Below are 24,249 nucleotides of genomic sequence, written 5' to 3'. Positions count from 1 at the left end.
TTTTGTCCTACTTAATTTTTAAAGAACAAAAGTTTTCGGAAAAAAGTTGAGAGGGGGAGGGGGGGTATACAATTTAGAGCCGCTCGGAAAATTTCCTGTAAAGTTTTCATGGTTGTATTTTCGTGCCCTCAAAAAAGAGCAAAAACATAGTGTCTTTTTGAGGAATTTTGCTTGTCGCTTATGTAATACTAACAACAGTTATATCTGCGAGTTAGTTCAGGTATGTTGGTCGGGTTGCTCTGGATTAGCTCTTCAATTTTAATATGTATTGACATTTATTAATTATACATATACATGGTGTCTAGCGCGCCTCCACTGAAAAAAATTTGAGGTCGGTTAAATTGGGACAAAGTTGCGCAATTTGGAAACCAATAACAAGTCGTTTCAAGATTTGAAAAAAAAACGATAACTTTCGGAGTAATTCGAAAAAACTTGAAATTTGGAAAAACATTTTTGAAGTTTTCCAAATCTTCATTTGGGATTGCTTCGTCGTTGCAACGTTTTCTCTTCAATAACGCGGTGATGTCATACTTGGGATCCGACATTTCCATTTTCGGCCACTATCATCAGCTTTGCTTTTTTGACCAAGCGCCATCTTGAATTCTTCTATTTTCAAACTAGGTTTTTCGTGATTAAGACGATGATTCAATCTCGCAGCTTGGTCGTAATGTCAAAAACCCAGTTTTGTCTCCTCCCATACCAAAAAAAGAAAAAAAATAGAGATCTTACTGTAGCCCACGACGTACCGCCTCTGACGCTACTGCTGAAAGTATATTAATATACTCGTATACCCTGAAGTTTCAACGTCAAGGCAACTTTCCTTTTTTTTTTTTTTTAATTCTGAAGAAACTTACATACAAAAGACAATTACTCCAAAGTTTGGATTTATGGCCCAGTGAAAGGACGACAAAATTGGACGACAAAATTGGACGACAAACTCGAAAGCATTAGCGGCCCCGACCACGCCACAAACTTCTCTCACACGTGATCCACATAGGGCCAATAAAATCATTATCGCCTACGCAAGCAGCAGACGTCGGCCGATGCCTGGTAAATTGAATTAAGCAAAGATGCCAAATTTTATTGCCGTGTTTTTATGGCATTTCGGGATTTATTACATTTCGTCTTTATCGCTGTGTCTCGTGACAGGAATTACGGCCCAGCAACAGTAAAATTTCAGGGAGAAAAAAAAATTCCATTCCCAAGTTTTGCCGGAGCGATGCTTAGTTTCCTCATTTGAAATAGAACACCCCGTATATTTGATATATTTCGCTCTGCGAACTAGAAATACCTCTTAGTGTTTCCGACAAAATGGCGTCCGATTATATCCTGTCAGCGATAATAAATTTATTTGTTTTTTAACAAACGAGCATCATACTTAAATGTCATTTGATCCACGTTTGCGTTGCATCGTTCGGATGAAATCGACTCAATTGTTGTCATGGGTGGCTCGATGTGTTGTCAACTAAATCAAAGAGACAGTTGATTGGGATGGGCGTTCCCACTTTTATTTGCCGCACAGTATCTTGAAAACGGTTAGATTTGCTGAAAAAAAGTTAAATTTCATTTTTGCTTGCAACTGAAAAAGGAATTCAAATGTTAGGAACGAGGTAGGAGTCTCCATTGAAAGTTATGGAGATAAATGTCATTAAAAAACCAACTTTTCATTACTCCCATGGCAACTTGGAAGGGCTTTATTTTAATGTGGTAAGAAAACTTGGAATTAAGCTATCTTATGAAACCTGGGTTGATCGAGATGATATTGGTTTAAAAAAATAATCCATCCATTAATTATTAATGATGTGATTCTCATACGAAATTCACGTGATATTACTATACAGGGTGCGCCTATGGGAGCTGACGCAATCCGCATGTGGAAAATTACAAGTTGAATGTATTTTTGTTTTGTGGTAAAAAGCTGACATTAAAAAAAATGTTTTCAACCTGGTATGACTACCAGTTACACCAGAAATCGTCATGTTTCATTTTAAAAAAATTAAGTTTTTCTACTGAAGATTCGTTTTTTTTTTGTTGAAAATAACCATAAGTTTCACAATACAACATAAAGCCGACTATTTTTTATTTATTTTGATTTTTACGACTTGCGACACTCGCAAGGTTTTACTGAAACTCAATTGTTTACAAAATTGTTTAACACGAATTGATGAAGCAAGTTTTAAATCACAGGAAAATCGACACGTTTTTATAGGAAATTAAATAATTAAGAAAAATAATTGAAAAAGTTTTTGAAAAAATTAATTGAAATTTGGAATTCTTAAATTTAAAAAAGTAATTTTTTTTAAACAGCGCCCAACAATTATTTTTGCACTATTCGATTGGAAGCAGAAAATAAACAAGTACAATATGCATTACAAGTATCAAAAGTTAATACTTTGTAAGTAAACCGAAGAAAAATCTGAACTACTTTGTGCTGCGTAGGTAATAATCAGCGCACTTTTACACGATCGAGTTGCACAATGTTTATTTTCTTTGTTTTAATTTTAGTTAAAAATTAGTCAAAAGTGCAATTAATTGAAAAACACTGGATGGGGTAGAAATCTTAGCGCATGCAGTTTGTAGCCTTGGCCTTGTTCCTCACGCCTACAATTTGTTCCGGTCAATGCGGCATTTCTTTGGAGGTACAAAATTTCGAAACATAGAAGAGGCGAGAGTGAATGTCGCAACTTCTTCGCGTCAAACACACTCGGAAGGTCTCATCTCAGCCAAACTTCGCAACGAGCCGACAAAGGGCAAAAAGTGATAGGAGGTGATGGATTTCATTTTGAAGAATATAATTTTTGTCTCTTCGAGTTTTCTTAAAAATTCGAAATAAAATTTCTTATTCTAAAATTGGCGAAAACTTTTGATTCGACCTGATATGACGCGCACGTAGAAGTTCAAGATAGAATATCTAGGCGTTCGTGGGGTACCTCGGAAGGAGAGGAAAAAGCGTTGCGCATTTTAATCTCAGTGCCCTCAGGAGATGACAGGAACGTAAAATTAATGCAATTCCCAAATGATCTTCGACATGGTTTTTACCATTAACACCTTGGTAACAAATTAAACTCAGCTCGTGGTGCTTGGAGAGCTGCCGCCACTGCTTAGGGAAACGCGTACGCAACCAGTGTGGATGGAGACTTCGAGGTGAGAACTTGAACTTTTACTCGGATGTGCACAAACTACTCGCAAACAAGTACATAAAGTCACGATCGATCCTGCATACAGGTTGATTAATTGAAACCAATCTCGGGATGATAATTGGATACGACTGAACTTATATACCGGGTAAATCTAGTCAATATCAGGCAAATTTTCACGTTTAACTAATAGACGGTGCTCAGCAAGTAGTTTCAAGTTCTAATATCTGATTACAAGTTTGAACTAAACTGTATACTGGAACTATAAATTGGACAATAGGGTATCATTTAATAAGATATCCGATTCGAGAGTTGTTTGAACCAAGTTAAACACTTTGACAACGACAGAGACTGTTAAAGCGAATCGACGTCGTAAAGTTTCCATGAAAACCTATTTTAGATAGTTTCATTCAGCAATGCTGTTTAGCAAGTTGAAGTTCAGCAAATATTGCTTATCAGGATAGAGAAGAATTTAATAATGAACTGAATCTTTGCCGAATGATAAATAGTGTTCGTCGTTGTTGTATCCTTTGAGAGGAAACGCTTCTGGTAATGTATAGGAATACTAGACTTGAAGATGGAATTACCTGAGAAACACATCCCTGATTATTCATAGTAATAAGTGGCTTGATGTCAGGCTTTCGCGAACGGATCCATGCTTGACGCACATTTAATAGAAGCATCTCGCTCTAATAACGTTAACACAAGTTCGTCTTGTGAACTGGTTTTTTGGAAAAATTCTAATTAAAAAAAATTCACTTAACCGACGCACTGAAAATGAGAATTTTCAGCAAAATTTCAAAATTTTCGAGCTGCGATTATTGGTTTAATGGAGTGATACGGTCCCTATGTCGATCCTGGATTCAATTGATGTCTTGAAAGCTCCGAAAAGTCTCTTTTGAAGACTTTAATCTTGCAGCCCTTTCAAAATGGTAGAACTGGGTTGTTGTCTGTCGCGACATCCCAGAAAGAAAGGGAAATGTTGCCGTTTGCGCAGAGTCATAAAAACAGCATTGTGGTTATTCACTTGAGATATTGAAAAGAAATTCAAATAAATAAAATACTGCAGTTGTTCTACGGTTTCAAATTCAAAAGCTGGCAAAAGTAGGTGTCTCTCTTTCTTTAGAAAATTTCAGAACAAATTCAAAATTTTCGAAATATCTTTTTTCGATTTGCTGAAACGATTCGCCCTTGCTATACTGGGTATTGCAAATTATGGCACCGAAGTTCTAAGGATTGTTCAATGCAACGACAGAAGACATCTGAGTATCAAAATCCGCGTCCGATGGTGCTTTCTTGAGACTCTACGACCTTTTGATGCTTTAAGAGAGTTCTGTGCAAATATATTTTTATCGATGTTTAGTGCCTTCCATATCAAATTATTTGTACAAAATAACATTTCAGTAATTATTTAAAATGTCGTCTTTGAACTTCATTGCACCCGTTTAAACGACGGATATGATTTCTGCGGACTAGGCTAAAAATTTAATAATCGTTTTGAACGACTTCAAGAGCAGCAATGATTCGTACGATCGGGTCTTGCTCTGTTTCCACTGGCGTTTGATAACCCAGAACTTTTACACGTTCCCACAGAAAAAAGTCTAAAAGTGTTAGATCGGGTAACCTAGGGGGCCACCAAACTGGATATATCCATAAACATCGATATATCCATCGGAATTCCGAACGACTAAATTCGTTCGCTCCCTTCACCCCGAATCTTCCCTGGAAACCGTCCTAAAGCAACCTGAACTGATCTGAATTTTAAATAAGAGATTCCTTATTTGATACTATTAGCCTTGGACAGTCCGAAGTAACCTGAAGTCAAAATGCGTGGTTTAAAACTTGGAGCAACCGACTAAGTATTTTCTACACAGTGTCTTGTAGCTTGACGATATGAAGAAGGGTATCGCAAATGCCATGGGATACCATTGCTGTATCTTAAACGGAGTGAAAACTACGAGGTTGGATAAATTAGAAAAAATCGGGGTGTCGAACTTGGGGCTTAATATTTGAAAACGGTGTTACCAACTGTTTCTTTTCTCCCGAGATATTGGGAAAAATATGAAAAATTTCACAATTTAACTTTCGTAATAAATCGAAAACTAAAGACTTTTCAAAAAAATGTTTCATACAAAATTTTTACACTTTTTTAAAGCTCTCAACGTATGCGACTCTCTAAATTTTATAATTGGCCTAGTTTTCGAGATAATGACCTCCATCTTTGTTTTTTTTTTCCAATATGGACCTAGATCAATTTTAGCCTATGTTGGAAGTGCTCATTAAGGGCTTATCAACGTGTATCATGTAATAAAATTATTCAGCGTTTTTGTTTAACAGAGGCCATCATCAGAATATTTTATAAATGTGAACGAAATTTTAAATATTAATATTTTAAGAATTTACTATTATTTTAAGATTTTAAATTTGTCATTTGATCGTTAATGCTCGTATTTGTAATAAAATGCCGTTCGCATTTATAACAGGCTCTGATGACGGTCTCGTTAGGATATAGCAATGGTATACCATGACATTCGAGACACCCTGTATTAACTAAAAGGAGTTTGTCCTCTTTTTGGCTAAAAATCATCTTGAAAATTAGCTTGTTTTAGGTTTTTTCGTTTGGTCATGGGTTTTCTAGATTTTTCATTTCTGGATTTAATGTTGAAGTTTCTTCAGGAAAATTTCACTATTTGGTTGGAAAGTCTAGAAATTTTAGAAGAATTTTCCAATTGTATTTCTATTGCCTAATTTCCTTAAACTATTTAATTTAAGACGCGTTCCCCTAAGCTCCATGGACAAACTTCAGGAAATTCAGGTTTTTCAATAGCACCTTCTTGTGACAGTTACGACAATCGTATATACTTTTGATGCCTTCAAGAGTACGTTCTCTGGTACTAACCCATTCTTTTATTCTACAGCTGCTTCGGCAGTGGACAAATTATAAACCTTTATAGATGATTAACCTCGACACGAATATTTTATACCACATAAAACATCCTTGATTATTTAATATATCTGCTTCTTTAGTCATTTTAATTCCAGGATAATTCCTGGAACGCGGAAAATTCTGATTAATACTAGAACATTAGTCCGTTTTCCAGATGCATCAGACAATGCATTTTCCTTCCTGATTGATGCCCTAGAGAACAGTTTTATTTCAAGCAGTTTTTTTTGATAAATGTGGTTATTCGAGTACGCCCTGTGCTGCTCCTGGCACATATCAATATAAAAGGAAGATCAATGTTGTTTAAATACTTCTGTAAAATGTTCGAAATGGATTTATCAATCGCCGAATAAATGGATTTATTTCATTTTATTTATACATATCAAGTAATTTATTTGCTGTGGATATCGATTTAGTTCAGTGTTACCGCTGCATTAAAAATATGTATAAAAAATATAGAAATTCCCGAGCATATCGAGAGGATAATTTGAATTAGCGAGTATGGAACGCAGATGTTGAAAATATTATAATGATGAAGGTTGATCATAATAATTTAGAAAAATTGAGGAGTTTCGAGGTCAACAAGACGCCTCTCTGAAGTTTGAAACGTTACACAGCTTTATTCCCAACTATACAGTGTGTCCCCGGATGAGGCGGCCAAAAGAAAGAAGCGTCCTATCTGTTATTTTACCATAAAGGTATACTCTTCGTAAAAGTTTTTGCTCGTTTCAAAATGGTCGAATCAGTCCTCACCGCGTCACTTTTCCTTTTCGATGCAGGGAAATATGAAAAAACAGACCCGTTAAGTTGAAAATTTTTATAAAACAGGAGTTAACTTTTGCAACTTGGAAAATTTGTCAACTAAATGGATCTATTTTTGTATATTTCTCTGTAACAAAAAGGAAAGTTAAAGCGAGATGAACTGAACCCTTTCGGAACAAGTAACAACTTTCTTGAAGGATACATTTTTCCCGTAAAATGAAAAATGCGAAACTTTCTCTTCTTGGCATCCCTATCTCGGAACATACTGCAGATGTAAAGTTTACAACAAAAATAATTTGATGCATTAATCCAGAAAATTTTTAATATCAACTAAATCTGGCCCTATTTATCGTGAGGGTAGTCCGAATAATTTTAAAATTTTTAATAACTTTTACTAAAGGTTTTTCCTTTAAATCGCACGTCTTTGGTAAATTCCCTGCATCTTTTATCTTTCCGTCAGATTTATTCGTGTCAAGCATCTCTTGTTCAGACACCTGATCTGTCTGTAAGAGCACCCTCGACCTTAAGTCTTTCCCTCTTTTGAAATGAATCGCAGCTAGTTGCAACGAGTAGGAAGCATCTTAACTTTAAAACATGCAGGAATGTCTTTTTATGCGAAACTTACATAAGGCTTTTATTAATGTGGTTGGAATTTTCAGCAGAAATTAGAATAAAATTATTTCTAATAATATCAAATAAAATTTAAGTCCGAGTTTCACAGCCTATTTTGGCAAGCATTGCGGCCTGTGGCTACAGAAATCCGGGTCTGGAAGGATCACGAGAACCTCCCTATGAAACTACTGTAATGCACGATGTCCTATATTTGAAGCTCACCAATGCGACTTCGGGAACCATCAGAGCTGCGAACCCAAATGCATAACGTTACACTCGTTTACAAAGGGCTCGCATCCCACAGTTTCCGAGATAACAACGGAGGTAGCACAAAGCGACACCTTGCATGCATTAAAATACAAGTTCCGACTCTTTGTCTCACGACCAGAAGAAAACTACCATCTAGATGGATTGAAGCGCAGAGATAGCCAAATTTTGGTATATGCACTAAAGCATCTTAAAGTCTAGGACTGCTCCTGGAACCACGAACCCTTGTCTCTTCTAGAGGTGCGGCGACTATGTGATCTCGTAACGCCGACTTGACCCATCTGACCAGCTGCGATTGTGCGTTCAGGACTATAAGGGCATAACGATTATATTTACCACATCGAATGCTTCTTCCATGTCAAAGAACGTTGCTAGCACCACTTAGGCGTCTTAATAAATCATTTCAGAAGTGCGGTAATAGGTCTCGTAATGAAACTACTAGCAGTACGGTTATTTGCCGAGTTAAAAAAACTACCTAAACATGCACTGGAAGAGAAAAAAGATAGATCGAATCCTGATAAAAAAAAGGTCATAGGTATCACCAAAACTAATATCTAAAATGACTTTTATTAGTTTCTCCACTTTTGTCACCATTCAGTCACAAGCTACTCTTACAGCGCACTAGCCACATTCAGCAGAATCAACTGCTGTGCAACTGTTTGAAATTTGTCGCATTCCCCTAAAACGTGTATTGCTGAAAGAAATCTTAGGAATAAGCATACTTTCGGCCATAATTTTTATATGACATAGTCGCATAAAATTTCTTCAATACCTCGTGTTACCACCACAAGGTTTACTAACAGCGTGACAACATCTTGGCATACTCGAGATGACCCAATCTACAAAGCCTTGTGGTAAAAGTTGCCACAGCCCCATGAAGATGTACAGAAGAGCTACATTGCCATTAACACGCGCCATGAGCCGGATTGATTTGTCTTCGCGGCATGTCCTGTATGTGCTCTATGGGATTCAATTCGGGTGATCGTGGTGGCCAATTCATAAGAGTTGCATTGTTGTCCCTGAACCAACTCGCAGTAGCCGTTAATTCGTGAGCAACGTTGCGTTGCACATGGAAGAGTTCTGAGCCAGCAGGATGTGCAAAAGGAAGGGCCAAAAAGTTCGAGCAAATAGTCTTCTTGGTTCGGCGTTTGAGGCAAACAAACGAGTTCGGTTCGATGATGCAAAAGTATATCATCCCACACCATCATGGAACTTCCTCCATAATCATGGTCTTCTTGAAAATACCTCTCTCGTTCTAACCGAGCAGTTTCACACCAAAGGCGTTCCCTTAAGGTATCGGGTCGAAATCCGAACCTTAACTCATATATGAATTTTGACCCACTCTTCAATATGATGATTTGTCAACAATTTTTGTTCCATAGATAATTTTGGGCAGTATGTTTTCAGAATTGAAGATTATTCAGCAAAAGTCTTAACTGTTAACTTTGCTGCAACGGGCGATTTAGGTATTATAAAATCAAATCCATCCCTGCAAGAGATGACAAATCTTGTCAGAAAAATCACTGAAGACTTCAACTTCTAATATTTAACATGTCAAATTAAGACGTAGATCAATATTCAATACATTACTTTGTTATACAATGTGGTAAACTCCCTACCAGCGATGGGGTCAGCCCTAGGGGGTCGGTTGAAGTCGTCACCAACAAATACACTACGAACTGTATTTAGAATAATCAAAGTTTAGGACTGTTCCTAGGATGAAACATCAATAGAACCAATGAATTTCTTAAAACTAAAATTTGGAAACAAAGATAATAGTGTAAACATTAACGGTAATATTGATAATGTTAAGGAAGTGGGGAATTGTCCTGTTGCGACAGGTAAAAGAAGTGTGATGATAAATTGAATTTATCGTTGTCTGTTGTGAACTTCTTAGTTGATATTCGAGTATGTACCGATAGATCAACACATTCACATTTGCTTGCAAAAATCATTTGGAAAGTTCAAATTCGAAACTCAATCAAAATCAGGCAATCAGTCAAATCGTTCTATTAGAATGGAATTTTGAATGGAACAAATTACCTCAGCAATCTACTGAATATTTTCGCAGATTTGTGGGTGGAAATTGATAGGTGTTTATAGAAGAGCAATAGATTCTACAGTGGGAATTACAACAAAGTTCAGATTTCTTAGGCCAGTCTCACCACGAGTCCTCGATTGTTCTGCGCCTGACGACGTCCGGTAATTTTGCTCAATTTTTTTAGAGTCAAAAAATAAACCTCCGCCTAACATGGTCTCTTCTCATGCTTCCTCCTCTTCCGGAGTGTTAATGGTCGGACCTAATTTTATAGTCGGTGAAAAAATTGGAAATGGAAATTTTGGGGAGCTGAGACTTGGCAAAAATCTGTGTAATGACGAGCACGTCGGCATTAAGCTGGAACCATTCAAAAGTAAAGATCCCCAATTACACTTCGAATATCGGTACTATAAAATTTTAGGGCAGGCTCAAGGTAAGTTCCAAAAATGGTTAAATTCACATTCAAGCATATGATGAATCGATAGTTTGATTTCGATGCTTCTTCAAGATTTTCTTTTCTTTGAGCTGAGCAACGATTGTCCCCTTTGGGACATGGATTCATGATACGAGTGATGACCCTGTGTTGCATTAAAGTTTCATAAATGTTCAAGAATTACACCATTCTGTGACAGAAGTCTGAAACTTACGTAAATTAATATGTGCATGCCATGGGAGTAATATCTCAAAGCTACTTTAGATTTTTCTGACATAATAGGTCCCATGATGTTGGTATCTGCATTCCACCCGCAAACGAGCGTGCAGAAACTATTAAAGAGAACCACGTGTCGCCGGATTATCCAATAAAATCTTATCTTTCTACATGAACCCCATGAAATTTTACAAAAGTTTCATCAGCAACATCTCACATTTACAACGATGAATTAACACGCTGTATATCGTTTATGTCACAAATGGACCCATCGCTCTCCATCGTAAAGAGAAAGGTCTGACCCTCTGTCCCTGAAAATCTTTAAAGAACGCCTCAGTTAAATTAATAGTTCATCAAATGTTTCATGATGAATTTGACCTCAAATTTCTCCCTTTCTGTTTCACTTATGGAGTACTGAACTTTGTATCACCAGGGATACCAAAAGTGTACCATTTGGGCGCTTGTGGGGGGAGATACAATGCCATGGTAATGGAACTGCTGGGGCCTAGTTTGGAAGACCTCTTCACTTTGTGCAGCAAAAAATTTCGGCTAAAAACTATGTTAATGATAGCTGACCAAATTATAACGAGAATCGAGTACGTACACTCGAAGAGACTCATATATAGAGACATCAAGCCTGAGAACTTCCTTGTTGGGAGACCAAAATCACAAAACGAGAAAATAATTCATATTATTGACTTCGGTCTAGCTAAAGAGTATATTGATCCAGAAACAGAAAAGCACATTCCTTACAAGTAAGCCGTTACTCCACCTCTTCTGGAAATCCTACATCTACTTCTAGGGATCACAAGTCTCTAACGGGAAATGCACGGTACATGAGCATAAACTCCCATTTAGGCAAAGAGCAGTCGAGGAGAGACGACCTGGAAGCCATGGGCCATATGTTCCTCTATTTTCTAAGGGGATCTCTTCCATGGCAAGGCCTTAAAGCGGAAACTCTTAAAGAGAGATATCAGAAAATTGGAAATGCCAAGAGGAGCATCCCCATTGAGTCCTTGTGCGAGGGTTCGAGGAAAAAAGTGTTTTTTCCGGAGAATGCTGATTAATGGCTTATTGTTATAGGACAGCCAAAAGAAGTGTCTACTTACATGAAATACGTGAGAAATCTGGATTTTTTTGAGACTCCCGATTACGACTTTATGAGAAAAATATTCAGGGATCTTTATATCAAGGAAGGCTACCTAGATGATGGCATTTTTGGCTGGACTGGTAACTGAGACAAGGCAAATCATTAGAGGCCTCTTAGCGTAGCGAGTTTCTTCATGGTTCTAGATCGAGTTCCTGCTCTGAATACCGAAGTGGGAAAAAAAGCTCACAAAACCGAACCTTAAGAAGCAGTCACAGTTCGCTTACTCGAGACGTCATTAATCATACATTAAGAATTCTCATTATTATTGCAAAATTATTTTCATTAGAAATTAATACCTCACATCCTTCTAATCCTTTCTTATCGACGTAATCTTCACTTTTTCCGATTTTTGCACAACACCTAAAACTATTTTGATCCATTAAATCCAAACTGGATTTGTTCGAGGCAGTCATAAGTCTTCAAAGCTTTGCTAAGTTTTAATTGCTGCAAGTTAGGATTATGTGGACTAAAACATGTAGATTAAAGCTTCCTCGGATAAAAGTTGCATTAGATATTCTGATAGCTTAGAAAGAGAGACAAAGTAATTGAGTTACATTAAATCTTAAGTAGCGTGTCACTTTTATCGTTTCAATTTGCATAAAAGATTTTGGAATGAGTAAGTGATATTGAAGTTCTTTAATGGGCAAGGTTTTTTGCCACAAAGGATTGAGGAAGTTTTGTTGATTCAGTGTATAATCGGTAGAAACTGGTATTGAGGGCGCGTTCCCTCGCTCTCTCAGAGATATCGCAATAGAAAGACATCAAAAAGGGTCTTTAGGCCCAAATAAAAGTATCAAAAAGGGTTAACGTACTATGAACTAGTCCCAATTAAGTTCAAATGTTTGGTTCTTTCGACTCGATTATTTTTTCTCTATATTATCTACTCCTTCGTATTCAATACAGTTAATTACCCGCCAGAATTGGGTTCCGGACGCGCTATATTCCATCGTGATTACCACTCATAATTAAGAACTCCAATGGAGTAGGATCAGGTGATCGTGCAGGACATTCTAGCAATCCTCGCTCCCTTATCCAACGATTTGGAAAACTAACGTGAGATAAATTGAAATTGATTTGTTCTCTGATTTTATTATAAAATATATCAATATCGAAGCGGTACTAGTTAATAAGTTTTTGTTTTGTTGTAGAGAATTTCATCAACTATATGATTTTTTTTTCTATTATTCCTTCAGATAAAGTGCAAAATCATAGCAGTTGTAAACAGAGAATGAAAACAGTTTTCAAATGAGGTATTACAAACCCATACTAGCAATTTTCAAATTTGGGAGTTGTAATTGTCACGTGAAGAGGGTTGAATTTAGGAATGAATTTTTTACGTTACCGGATGTAATTTCGGGATCTACACGATTCGGTTTTTTCTCACCTGCGTCGAAATATGCAGATATGCAGATATCGAACTTATTCCATTTGGCCGTTCGACTCTATGTAGTCCTATCGATCCAGCTTTCCAAAATTCAAAAGCTGCCGTTTGCTTTATGATGATCACTTAGAACGATGTAGCTACAACCTTGTTTGCATAAAGTGCTTTGATTCACTTTAACGATGTCATGCAGTAGAACCGGAAGAAATAGTTTGCAGAATCAATCTTACAGTTTCATTTTGGTTTTACTGGCTGCATAAGGGATCGTTTTCAGCCATGGATATCGGTACACGAAAAAAACATTTTCAAAAATCTTTCAGACCGCTTTATATAACTAATCTCATCCTGTGCGGAAATTTCACCCGTTTGAGATCAGCAGACTTCCGGTTAGGTACCAACGTGGTCTTGAACATAAATTCTATGCCACCACCAGATAGTAATTATCGGTGGCGCCATCTGTGTGTGCTGGAAGACAGATATTCCTCCCGAATTCCACTGAGCGAAGTTTCCGGCCGGATAAAATAACCGTACTGCTAAAGATAACATTTTCGAATGGGGCACGATATTTTTCTCCTAGTCTCGGGCAAGTTCTTCTAACTGTGGAGGAAAATATGTTTACATAGACAATATGCTGGGCCAAAAAGTGTAGCGAACTCAAATTATGTTTTTTATATGGTCGATGTAAGCCATTTAGCTCAGAAAAACCTCGTTTATTTCTGTTAAGGGCCCCCTAAATCCTCAGTTATATTGCACAATATAATACAGCAGACGTTCGATAATGTGAACTAATTAAAACCAAGTGTGGTTCACATTATCGAAATGTTTCCATTAGCGAACGTAATTTAAAAATTCAAAGATTTATTGAAAGAAACGTTTAATACTAACATACCTATAAAAAATTAACAAATATTCTTTTATTGTAGTAATAAGTAGTTATTAATTAGAAGAAAAATAATCAGCAATTTTAGTCTGCGTAAATTTGCGATTAGCATTATCTTCCAATGCCTGAGCCCGTAATTTACGAAGAACTAAAATATCCGCGTATGACACTTCTTTTCTTTCAGCCCAATCTAAAGCTTCATTAAATATATGTACAGCTTGGGCATCAGTCACCAAACTTTTTGCTTCAATGGAATCGTCTTCATCATTCTCACTGTTCTCATCTTTAGTAGCATCATTCGTTAGTTTGTCCTCGTTCCAAATATTAATATCAGCTGAGGTACAAACAGTGTTAGGATTCACTACTTTCAATAAATTAACAACATCCAATGATGCACTATTGACAATAGAGTCAACGCTGGATAGCAAACGTTCTCTAATTACACTTAAGGGAACATTCTCTTCTTCATTATCTTCATCATTGGTACTAAACAGCTTATTCCAACATTTTGCAATAGTTTCCTGATTAAGTTCACTCCAGGCCATATGTAAATCTGTGACAGCTTCTCTTAATGTTACTTTTTTTAAAGCATCAGATATGTTTTGAGGATTCTTAGACAAAACAGATGAAAGTAAAAACTTTCGATAGTACAGTTTTGTTAGTCTTATTATATTCTGGTCCATTGGTTGAATTATTGATGTTACGTTAGGAGGCATGTACATAACAAAAATTGACCCATCTCTGCTCCTCAGTTGTTGTTCTGGAGGATGACATGGTGCATTATCCAATAGTAATAACGCTTTTATTGGAAGCTTCTGTTCTTTTAGGAAATTTTTTACCTACAAATTGAAAAACATCTTTAAATTATGCACAGATCATTTGTGTTTGTTTATTGTTATACCTGAGGAACAAAGCGCTTATGAAACCATTTCAGGAATATACCGCTAGTCATCCAGGCGGTTTTTGAACAGTCATAATCAACAGGAACTTTAAAATTTTTAAATGATCGTGGATTTTGTGCTTTTCCTATTACCAATGGTTTTATCTTGTGTGAACCATTAGCATTAGTACAGGCCAAAAACGTTATTCGTTGTTTTTCTGTTTTTATACCCGGAGCAGATTTTTCATATGATGCAGCGTAAGTTTTCTCTGGTAACATTTTCCAATAAAGACCACTTTCATCTGCGTTGTAAATTTGTTCCATTCTTAAATCTAACTCTTTAATGATTTTTATCAATTTTTCTTTAAATGGTTGTACTAATTGTGGTTGTGCTGATAATTTTTCACCAGATATAGATAACAGTCGAATTCCATATCTTCCTTTGAATCGTTGCAGCCAGCCATCACTAGCAACGAAATTTTCAGTTTCTTTCAGTTTTTGATTTAACAATTTAGCTCTCTCTTTAAGTATTTCGCCACTAATTGGAACATGATTTTCCCGCTGTTGTAAAAACCACTTATACAGAGAATTTTCCATTTTGGGTGCCTTTGCATTTTTTAAAGTTCTTCTATTTCCCGGTCCTCCAAATGTATTGCACGTTCTTTGTAAAAGTTGTCTTTTCATGCGCTTAATTTTGCAAATTGTTGCTTTTGATACACCATATTTTTTTGCTAATTGTGTTACTCCAGCGCCTAATGAAACTTCTTCTATAATTTTCACTTTCTCACTTAATTTTAAACATTTTCTTTTATACGACATGGATGCCATGATCGTAAAAATGTATTAACGCATGCAATGTATTGGTTGTTATAACGTATGTATAAACGTGTTCTAAACACCATCTACGACTGGCTTGGTTTGCCAGGTTTGTCGTACTTTCTTGCAAAGGTGAATCCCCAACATAAATCGGCGATTCACCGTCGCAAAAAGTTGTTTACGTCATCGAGCGTATACATTGTTTACATTATCGCGTGTTCCGTTTGATGCTATAGAACGAAGTATGTGTTTACATTAGCGCAAGTTTTAGTTATCCCATATTTACGTTATCGAGCGTCTGCTGTATTGTACAATATTACATTGCTCAATACTGTTTAGCACACACAACTCAATATTTCCGTGCAATATCCATATTCGCCAGTTTGAATTTAAAACTGGAAAGTATTGAAACTTGAAAGTAATCGAAGTTAAAATGTCAAATAAACGGGAAACCTGTTTGATTCTTGTTTTATATTTGTCTTCCATAAAAGAACCAAAAGGGCGGCGTTGGTCTTAAGAATGGTGCTTGGAACGAGGTAAATGTACAAGTGAGAATTTATTGTCCGACTTGAAGCTCGGTGAACCAAAAGAGTACCAAAACTTTTTTACGAATGAACAGCGATACATTTCATTAGTTGTTGGAAATTATATCGCCAATAATTTCAAAACAAGATACAATAACGAGAAAAGCTATTTTAGGTATTTATAAATAAATACTTAAATAAATTGTCCTTATTTATCTCTGATGCATTTTGCTCGTGTATATCTGCCAAGACATCTACGACGTCTTCCTCTTTATTTTGAAATATTACTGTAGAACATTCGTCCTTAGGGATTCCTTGGTCTTGTAAAAAATTAACTTCATTAAAATACCATAATGCAGGTACATAAACATCATCAGTGCCAGTTCCCGCCCTGTAGGAAGTTTTTACTTTCTTCAGTTCTTTTCTACAATTAGTTCTCAAACTATTAATTTTTTCCACAGTTTCTTTGTCTGCTTTCCTGTCAACTTCCTAACATTTTTCAATTAACACTTCATATCCATTATCGTTTAAGTTACTATCACTGCATTCGGTACTTTTCATCTTCCGTAATGCGGGATATTCACGATATAAATGCAAAAATTCGACAATAAATTCGCGATCTTCATTTCGCTTCGCCATGATGATTTTCAATAGACTAATAAATATTGTGCAATATTGCTCCTACCCGCACAAATAATGCAGTATTGCGCAATTAATTGCCATCAAGCGCAATTATCGTTCAATACTTGAGCAATATACACAATATACTCGTTAGACGCACAATAATATTGTGCAATATAATTAAGCGTCCATGGGGGTCTTTTAGGGACATGTTGAAAGTCAAAAATGTGTCGCAGGGCAAGCTAAGAAGTGTTTAGACGACTAGTAAGAAAATCAAATGTGATCAAGTATTGAAAATATGCACGTTTCTAACATAACGCAGTATATGTCTCGCTTCAGTGTTTGATGCGCACTCTTTGTGCTTATGGTTCCTTTTTCATAGGAACTTCATGATTCACTTCATAGGGACACTAATACACTGCGGCCCTCCTGGCAAAAAATCGTACCGATTTTACTGGACTGCCAGGCAAGATTTGCTTTTTCCGCCTTCGTTGAGGGGCCATACTTCTCATCACTACTAACCAAATTTTTGAGACAGCAAAGAGATTTGTTTCATCAGCATTGTAGATCTGTTGGTTTCCCTATATTTAGCCTTTCAATAATCAAACGTAGATGCATATGTCGGTTTCTCCTCAGGTATTCTCAGACATCTAATGGCAAATCTGTGACAAAAAGCTCCCATTTTTCCTCCTTGTGCAGCCTTTCAGCCTCTGCTCGCAAAACCAGTTAGTTTTTTTTTTAATTCTATTCACTTCAACTTGTTTTAAATTTCTTATTTGAAATTATCCTACACGTTTCGATGTTACCTCCAATATGCGCATTTTATACCCTTTTTTTAGGATAAATTGTAGATTCTTGACCATACTCTTTGGAGAAACTTGTAACACTCGCATCGTGTGTTAGCTACATCCAATCCGTTCTAACTCTTTAGTCGTGTGCTGTTTTATTATTCACGGTATTTTCCACAAGTTACGCCCTCTGGCTGTCATTTTGTAAATAGTAAATCAGCGTATAGCTGGTTGACTCAATACAGCTTTGATGCTCTAATGAGACCGTTTCGAAGTGGCAGAGCGCGAGAGATACATATTTGCTCCCTCCCACAGTTCACAAAGGCTCCTCCAAAAGCCTTTTAAACAATATTGAATGAATGTGGAAGAATTTGGCTATATTCCGATAATTTGATTACCAAGTCCTGTACAGTATTTTAATGGATCACCCATTAAACAGCAATTAAAAAGCATTAATGAACAAACGTAGACTGGGAGAGAGGATTTGCGTTTATTAGTTTATCCCATTTGGATGTCATACTGATATTAATTTAGTAGCTCGATGCGGTAATAAATTTCATAAACATGTATGAGTAAATAGTGTTACCCGCATTGTTTGTTTTTGATATGTTGTTTAGTACAACATTGCATCTAAGCTGTTAGGGAGATTGTTTTGTCCGCCGCGCTAGCTACGGTGAGAGCTAACGACGGTAAAAATTGTATTATTGACTTGCAGAATTTTCCTTTGTCGTGTTGAAAATCGCAAACTATTAATGTATGACACGGACAGATATAGCGACCGCAAAAAGGAAATGCCATCAAGGGCGAAAATTCCAAGCGAAAGGGACCATTTCAACCTTCGTCTAAATGTCGTAAAAGTGCCACTGCTCTTTGGCCTTTAGCACTTCACATTTTCAACATCATTTAACTCAATTATTTAGTAGGTGGAAATTTCAGGCAATTTCAAATAAGAATTGACATTTATCGAGATAATAATTTCGTAGTCATTTTCAAAAGGACCTTTGCAAATTTGAGAACATCACCTCCGCTCAAACCTTCTATTTCCATTCTATTATCCAGGAGGTCCTCTGAACGTAACAGGTGAAAACTTTTTCTTTTCTTTTTTTAGTCTACGACCAAGAATTTACTTGAAAAGGTCCCCAAAGCTACATTTAATAAAACTAACTCTTTCAAGCTTCCTTCTCAACAATTTTCCCGTTTATCGGAATTCCGGTACACAGGTGGAGATGCAGGCACTCGAGCCAATAAAATAATTGTGCATTTATTTAACAAGAACTCTCTTCATTACGCTAAAAGCTTACCCATAATTTAGGGCAACATAACAACCTGAACCTTTTTAGGGAAAACTTGCAAGCTGTTCGGTGCTAGAAATGCAAATGGAACTTTCAGGCGAATATTTCATTACTACGGTGTGTTTTTGCTGAGATCCATTCTTTGGAGTTCAGAGGTTTCTTCTATAGGGAAATGCTGAGTCTAGCATGTTACCTTGTTAGAATAATTAAATTGGAAATGAGATGATAGTTGAAGCTGAGGAATGCACCTCGAATTCATCCCAAGGCCGGGAAATTGCAACACGATGCCGCGTCAAAGAGCAAAGATCGTTCTGACATTGTTTATAAAAAAATTCGAAATAATATTTAAAAAGTTTGACCAGTTCCTGTTTAAGCATTAAAATTTTATTATTATGTATTTTTTTGATATAGATCAACTAAGCCCTGGGGGAAATCCTGTACCTAATTCGCAAGGAAGCTCCTAACTCATTATCTTAATTGCCACCCTCATCCACGGCTCGTGCGCAATATTTCACGCTCGTGCCTTAGTTTCTTTGCTCGTTACACAAATAACTATTAACTCCATCGGCTGTCCGATCTCAAAGATAATTAACCAACATTTCGTCTTAAAATTAGTTTTCAACGTCCAACAGATGTTGAGTTGGTTCTGCGTCATTCGATCCGAGCAAACCTGATTTTTTCCTATCAAGAGGAAAATCTTCTAAAGATACTCGCCCTGGGGATCTGGCCACCGGATAGCGTGGAATTCGCCGGGGCGCTTAAATACTAAAAATCTGAGGTTTCCTTTTCCTGTAGCCTGCAACGACCCGGAACTGTCTCTGGGGGATAAATCGTCAGTGTCGGCGCGCTTGGGGATTCGGCTGTCAATTGCTTTTATTTGCATTGTCTCTCTTGAGTGGCTCGCTGCAGGCATTCCTTTTCCTTAACCATTGCAGAAGCGGCATTGCCAGAGCGGTTCCACTTTGTTTTGAGTGCCCTCATCCCGTTAATGAGGGATGTTGGAGTTAGATTGTCCACGCATTCTTTTAGCACGTTCCGCGATACCGACGACTCCACAGTCCCCGGAATCCGGGCCCGATTTCCCTATTCTGTGGGTACCTACCGCATGCTCTGAGTGCCTGAGTTAGGCACCTATGTTTACGCTTCACCTCCATGAGTCAAGGTCAGGGATTAATCGTTTGTTCCACTTGTCCTTCGTGTTCGCCACTTCTGGACGGTCGTTCTCCCGGCCTCCCGTCTATCTGCCTCCGTGATCGGAGGGAGGGCGCTTACGTCGGTGCGGTCGTCCAGGAGGAGGTCGATCGATATATTTCCTGCCAAAACTCAAAGATGTCGTGCGGCACGCATAGATAGCTCATGTCGGGGCTTTTCTTTGAACACTCGAGAGGATCTGGACATACTTTTTAATTGTCACCATTCCTCCTCATATTGGGAGAAGGGTCTATTAGATCACCCCTTCGGGTCTCTTTAAGGCAGTCTATCGTCGACATTATCTCTTGAAGCTGCCCCAATTACTTCAGCACGCGTACTTGGCGCGTTGGACAAAGCACGTATTTTCATATTTAAAAATGATGTTTTTTAGTTTCGTCCGAAGATCGCTCATGCAGAAACCTATGTAACTTCTGTCCTTTTTGCCGCAAATTGCCTATTCTAGGACCGGCTTCAGTGAATATTCGGACGAAAGTAAGACAGGTCTACTTATTTTATTTACATTGATATAGTGTTATTATATGTATTGCATTAACTTGAGTCATAATAATAAAACGTTTGCGGACCTATATTGACATGAACTTTTTGTCATATTTTTCGTTACGCTATTAAAGTTGGCGCACTCGTATTTGAACACTCTGCACATAGGCCCGCAGGCTGTCGGGTTTATTTGAAAACGTATCATACATTACCAAAATATCCCCAGCAATTGGAACATTTTTCTTTCCATTTACTCCATGTCTCTTTCGTTACCATTAAACGAAGGATTCTCGATCAACCTTACTTTATTTCCTTTACTTGAGGGGCTATTGACAGATTCTGGGAACTGCGAATGTCTTCAATATGTTTAAATAACATGAAATTCATCCATTTCGATCAGATGCCGTGTATTAATGGAGAAATTCCAAAATTTAATTTTCTCCTTCGTTGCAGGTGTTTCATCGATATTTATCAGCGTCATTTAACCAAAAGGCTTAAACTGGAGGCGTAGCTTAATGATTAAAATGTTGATTTACTCAATTTTCAAAGCGAATCGATGCCATAATCTCATAAATTCGAAACAAAACCCCGCATCAGATTTCGGCCATTTTGCCAGCACGACTTCCACCTCTATACTGGCACTAAAGCTTTCATTAACGGATTTAATAATACACAATCCGTATATCATTATATGACCAAAATTCGGGACAAACATGTCCTTTTCAGATATGCAGAGCATCCAATACAATCCTAACTCATGGCATAGAGAATATGTGCAGAGTTGATTCGGGAAGCTTATGACCCAAACTATGGTTTATATGCTTGTGCTGGATATGCAAGTAGGTTGTGCAGGTAATAAACTACGAGTACTTACGTACTGGTATTAATAGATGCATAGACATCAATGAACATCTATGGTGCTCAACTGAAGACTATGTGATATATTATTTTGACTCTCTTGGGAAGGAGTGATGCCGACCTCCGTCGCAACCATGAACACCATGGTGCGTCATGGAGCACGAAATCGTCACTTAGGTAGTAGTTACTAAGGTATTATTGGCGCTACAGAAGGCGAAATCTATCGTTAGCGCTATGCAGGATAAAATCGATAGTTATTAGAGAATTATTACCGGATGTATTATGGAGGGCGAAGTCAATAGCTACTAGGATAGTATTAGACTGATGAAGAACGAAATCTATAGTTACTTAAGCATCATTACTTTCATCGCGTTGGTTCAGGCGAGAGTATTGAGCTATTGAATTCTAATGGTTCGAGAGGTCATTCTCTGATATCATTTGGAGTAATGAAATTAATATCCAGGAGCTACGTTAAATTCTATTTGAGGGGTTCGGATCGGAACCGCTGGTTCTAAGCAAGTAGCGCTCGCCCCATGCTGGTAGTGTGGGATGATGTTCTTGCCGCAATCCCCTAATTCCGGTCAGGGAGAAAACTAACGGAACATTTTTCAGGCTAATCCGCACAAATGAGAGGACAGGGAGACTTACCGGCATCTAAAGCCTCGAACAGTGGAGAACCAACAGACACCTCGGGGAGAAGGGAATCGCGTGCGCCGACGTTCTGGCTAAAGTCCTAATTATTGCAATTATTTACTGGGTATAAACAATAATAGCTCTTGAATGCGATTTCTTCCGAGTGAGGTGGGCACTCGACAAGCGCATTCTCGAGCTAAAGTTCTGGACATATATATATCTCCACGGTGAATCATTCAACGTTAATTTTCTTTACCTAGGAGGTGATAAAACTTTGCAAAGAAAATGCGCAATAAACGTCCCTATTTATAGGCAGAGAACAAACAAAACCTCAGCTAATTATTTAGAATTTTCCCAAGTTTTCGCCTAGCAGTAAATTCGGCTCCATAAAGCTGCAGAGATAAACTTTAGTGCAGGTTTTTCTAAATGCAATTTCTCGCGTTGTTTTGTTGGATTCTCGCCAAAACCGCTATTTTACACTAAATGGAAAACTAATGATCTGGACCTCCATAAAACTTTATTGTTTCCTTATAGTTTACGCGTTATGGGGCAGAATTCCAGCAATGTGAAATAACTACCCTCTCATCCCTTCCTATACGGCCATAAAATTGTAACCTTATAGTGACTATTGCTTTTTTCGTTGAATGGGGATGAAATATATCCTCATCATAAACCCCGAAAATGATCTGACAAAGCATAATACGATCGCGTGTCGTGTTATTAAATCCTTAAATCTCAACGTTCCCTTAATCTTTGCGAGATAAGATGTCTGAACAAAAGTCTATATTGTTAGGAAATTGCAGGAGGCATGCAATGCCCTCTTTACCGCTCACAAAGTCGGCCGTTTAATAATGCAGGAAGTGGTTAGATTCTATTTCAATTTAGTTTAAGTGCCAGAAAAGCACGCGAAGTTAATATCAATGGTATTAACATTGAAATGTTTTATTTCTTCTTTAAGTGGATAAATTCTTGAGACGGTGTTTTTAGCCGTGTCTCCTGTTGAAGAGCTTCTCCCCATTTGCATAGGGATAATTTCGGTTCTACGGGAAAAAGCCACAAACGGCGAACGTTACAAAAATTTAGTGCACCGTTCGGGCGGAGAAATTAGGAAAAATTGACCGCATTTGACGAAAAACAGTCTTGTTTCATCACAGCAACGCACCAGTCCATGTTTCGGTCATGGCGATGGCCGAAATCAATCAACTTGGTTTCGAAGTTTTTCCTCGCCCACCTCATTCGTCAGATTTATCCCTTTCAGATTATTTTCCATTTCCAACCTTGAAAAAAATGGCTCAGCGGAAAGAGATTTGCCTATTAGGACAAGGTGCAGTGTGAGGTTGATGCCTATTTGGAAGCGTTCGAAGCGTCTTACTGTAAACAGAGTATAGAACATGGTTGGGAAGTGTGCCAATCTCAAAAAAGACTGTGTTGAGAAAAAATGTAATAATTTCCATTTTTTTTTCTTTAATTGTTCGGTCGGGTACTTCCGGGACAATCCTCGTGTTTGAAATTAATCTTGAGTTGCAGAAAAATGTTACGGGCGTTTGGAAGGAAATCGCCCGAGTCTCGATTCTATCTGGCCTATCAGCCACGACATCGTTGTCCGAGAGAACATTACTTTTTCCACAAAATTCTAACTTCCAGGCACTTTTCAGATCACCTGATCATCGAAATTACCGTTTGTATTTTAACATAGGGTCATGCTTCGGGACTCGAAGCTTAGAGCAAAAGCTCCTTTATTGATACTCCCGTTATGGTTGAGGTCTCTTGGATGGAAAAAGTGTGACTTATGAATACTTAATGTTGCAACGTACGTAGCTATAGATACAGTATTGACCATAATTATTGCAACTTTTAAAATTGATTTCTACTTTTGTTTACGTCACAGGGACAAATGCGCTATCCTGTACATACATCCTTTATTGAACTACCTTTACTTATCAGAAAAGATAAATGTATTATCTCTTCTTATATTCACTGGTATAAACAAATTGTGTTTCTATATTGACCAAAATTATTGCAACTATTTATTTTTTCATGTTTTTTTGAGAAAATGTTGCTTCTCGGTTCTTATATTCAATTCGACTATTAATTAGTGAACTTTCCGTCACAGCTCGAAGTAAAACGTATAGTGGTGATATTAGCACAGCAGTTTGTCATTTTTATACGAATGGGCTAAGGCAAGTCGAAATAGTCAGAAATTTGCAACTTCATAAATTGACAGTGTCGAAAACCATCAAGCAGTTTGTTCGTACTGGCAAGATAAAACCATTAAAAACACTAGTAGACAAAGAAAGTCCTCCAAGCAATCAGATCGAAAGATTTTAA

At 37.3% G+C, this 24,249-nt stretch overlaps 3 protein-coding genes across 4 annotated transcripts in view; 2 read left to right on the top strand and 1 right to left on the bottom strand.

Moving 5' to 3' along the window:
• Positions 1 to 24,249, top strand: part of LOC136350981 (uncharacterized) — a 171,456-nt gene that overhangs the window by 109,276 nt on the left and 37,931 nt on the right. The window lies entirely within an intron of this gene.
• Positions 9,266 to 12,011, top strand: LOC136350810 (casein kinase I-like). 2 transcript variants are annotated; one of them, XM_066302884.1, is made up of 6 exons: positions 9,266 to 9,563; positions 9,948 to 10,193; positions 10,843 to 11,164; positions 11,212 to 11,435; positions 11,493 to 11,639; positions 11,703 to 12,011. In XM_066302884.1, exons 1-6 carry the CDS (start codon positions 9,461 to 9,463, stop codon positions 11,759 to 11,761), a joined length of 1,101 nt encoding a protein of 366 aa, XP_066158981.1. In that variant the 5' UTR covers positions 9,266 to 9,460; the 3' UTR covers positions 11,762 to 12,011. The 2 variants fall into 2 exon arrangements, with proteins under 2 accessions (XP_066158981.1, XP_066158982.1); XM_066302885.1 differs by having other exon boundaries at positions 9,266 to 9,515; positions 11,703 to 12,009.
• On the bottom strand, positions 13,833 to 15,806 carry LOC136338669 (jerky protein homolog-like). The gene is made up of 2 exons (XM_066281280.1): positions 14,722 to 15,806; positions 13,833 to 14,659 (listed from the first exon to the last, which is right to left on the bottom strand). Exons 1-2 carry the CDS (start codon positions 15,526 to 15,528, stop codon positions 13,877 to 13,879), a joined length of 1,590 nt encoding a protein of 529 aa, XP_066137377.1. The 5' UTR covers positions 15,529 to 15,806; the 3' UTR covers positions 13,833 to 13,876.

Source organism: Euwallacea fornicatus, chromosome 4, assembly GCF_040115645.1.
Source record: "Euwallacea fornicatus isolate EFF26 chromosome 4, ASM4011564v1, whole genome shotgun sequence".
NCBI classification, from domain to species: Eukaryota; Metazoa; Arthropoda; class Insecta; order Coleoptera; family Curculionidae; genus Euwallacea; species Euwallacea fornicatus.
The sequence above is the reverse complement of the archived record's forward strand: the minus strand, read 5'-3'. Positions and strand labels throughout refer to the sequence as shown.

Bases quoted from the DNA above. Each gene is read 5' to 3' on its own strand.
- LOC136350810 (XM_066302884.1), top strand. From the start codon at position 9,461: ATGAATTTCTTAAAACTAAAATTTGGAAACAAAGATAATAGTGTAAAC. The intron at 9,564-9,947 runs GTAAAAGAAGTG...CAATTTTTTTAG, and splicing joins GAATTGTCCTGTTGCGACAG to AGTCAAAAAATAAACCTCCG. The intron at 11,436-11,492 runs GTTCGAGGAAAA...TTATTGTTATAG, and splicing joins CATTGAGTCCTTGTGCGAGG to GACAGCCAAAAGAAGTGTCT.
- LOC136338669 (XM_066281280.1), bottom strand. From the start codon at position 15,528: ATGGCATCCATGTCGTATAAAAGAAAATGTTTAAAATTAAGTGAGAAA. The intron at 14,660-14,721 runs GTATAACAATAA...TTCAATTTGTAG, and splicing joins ATAAGCGCTTTGTTCCTCAG to GTAAAAAATTTCCTAAAAGA.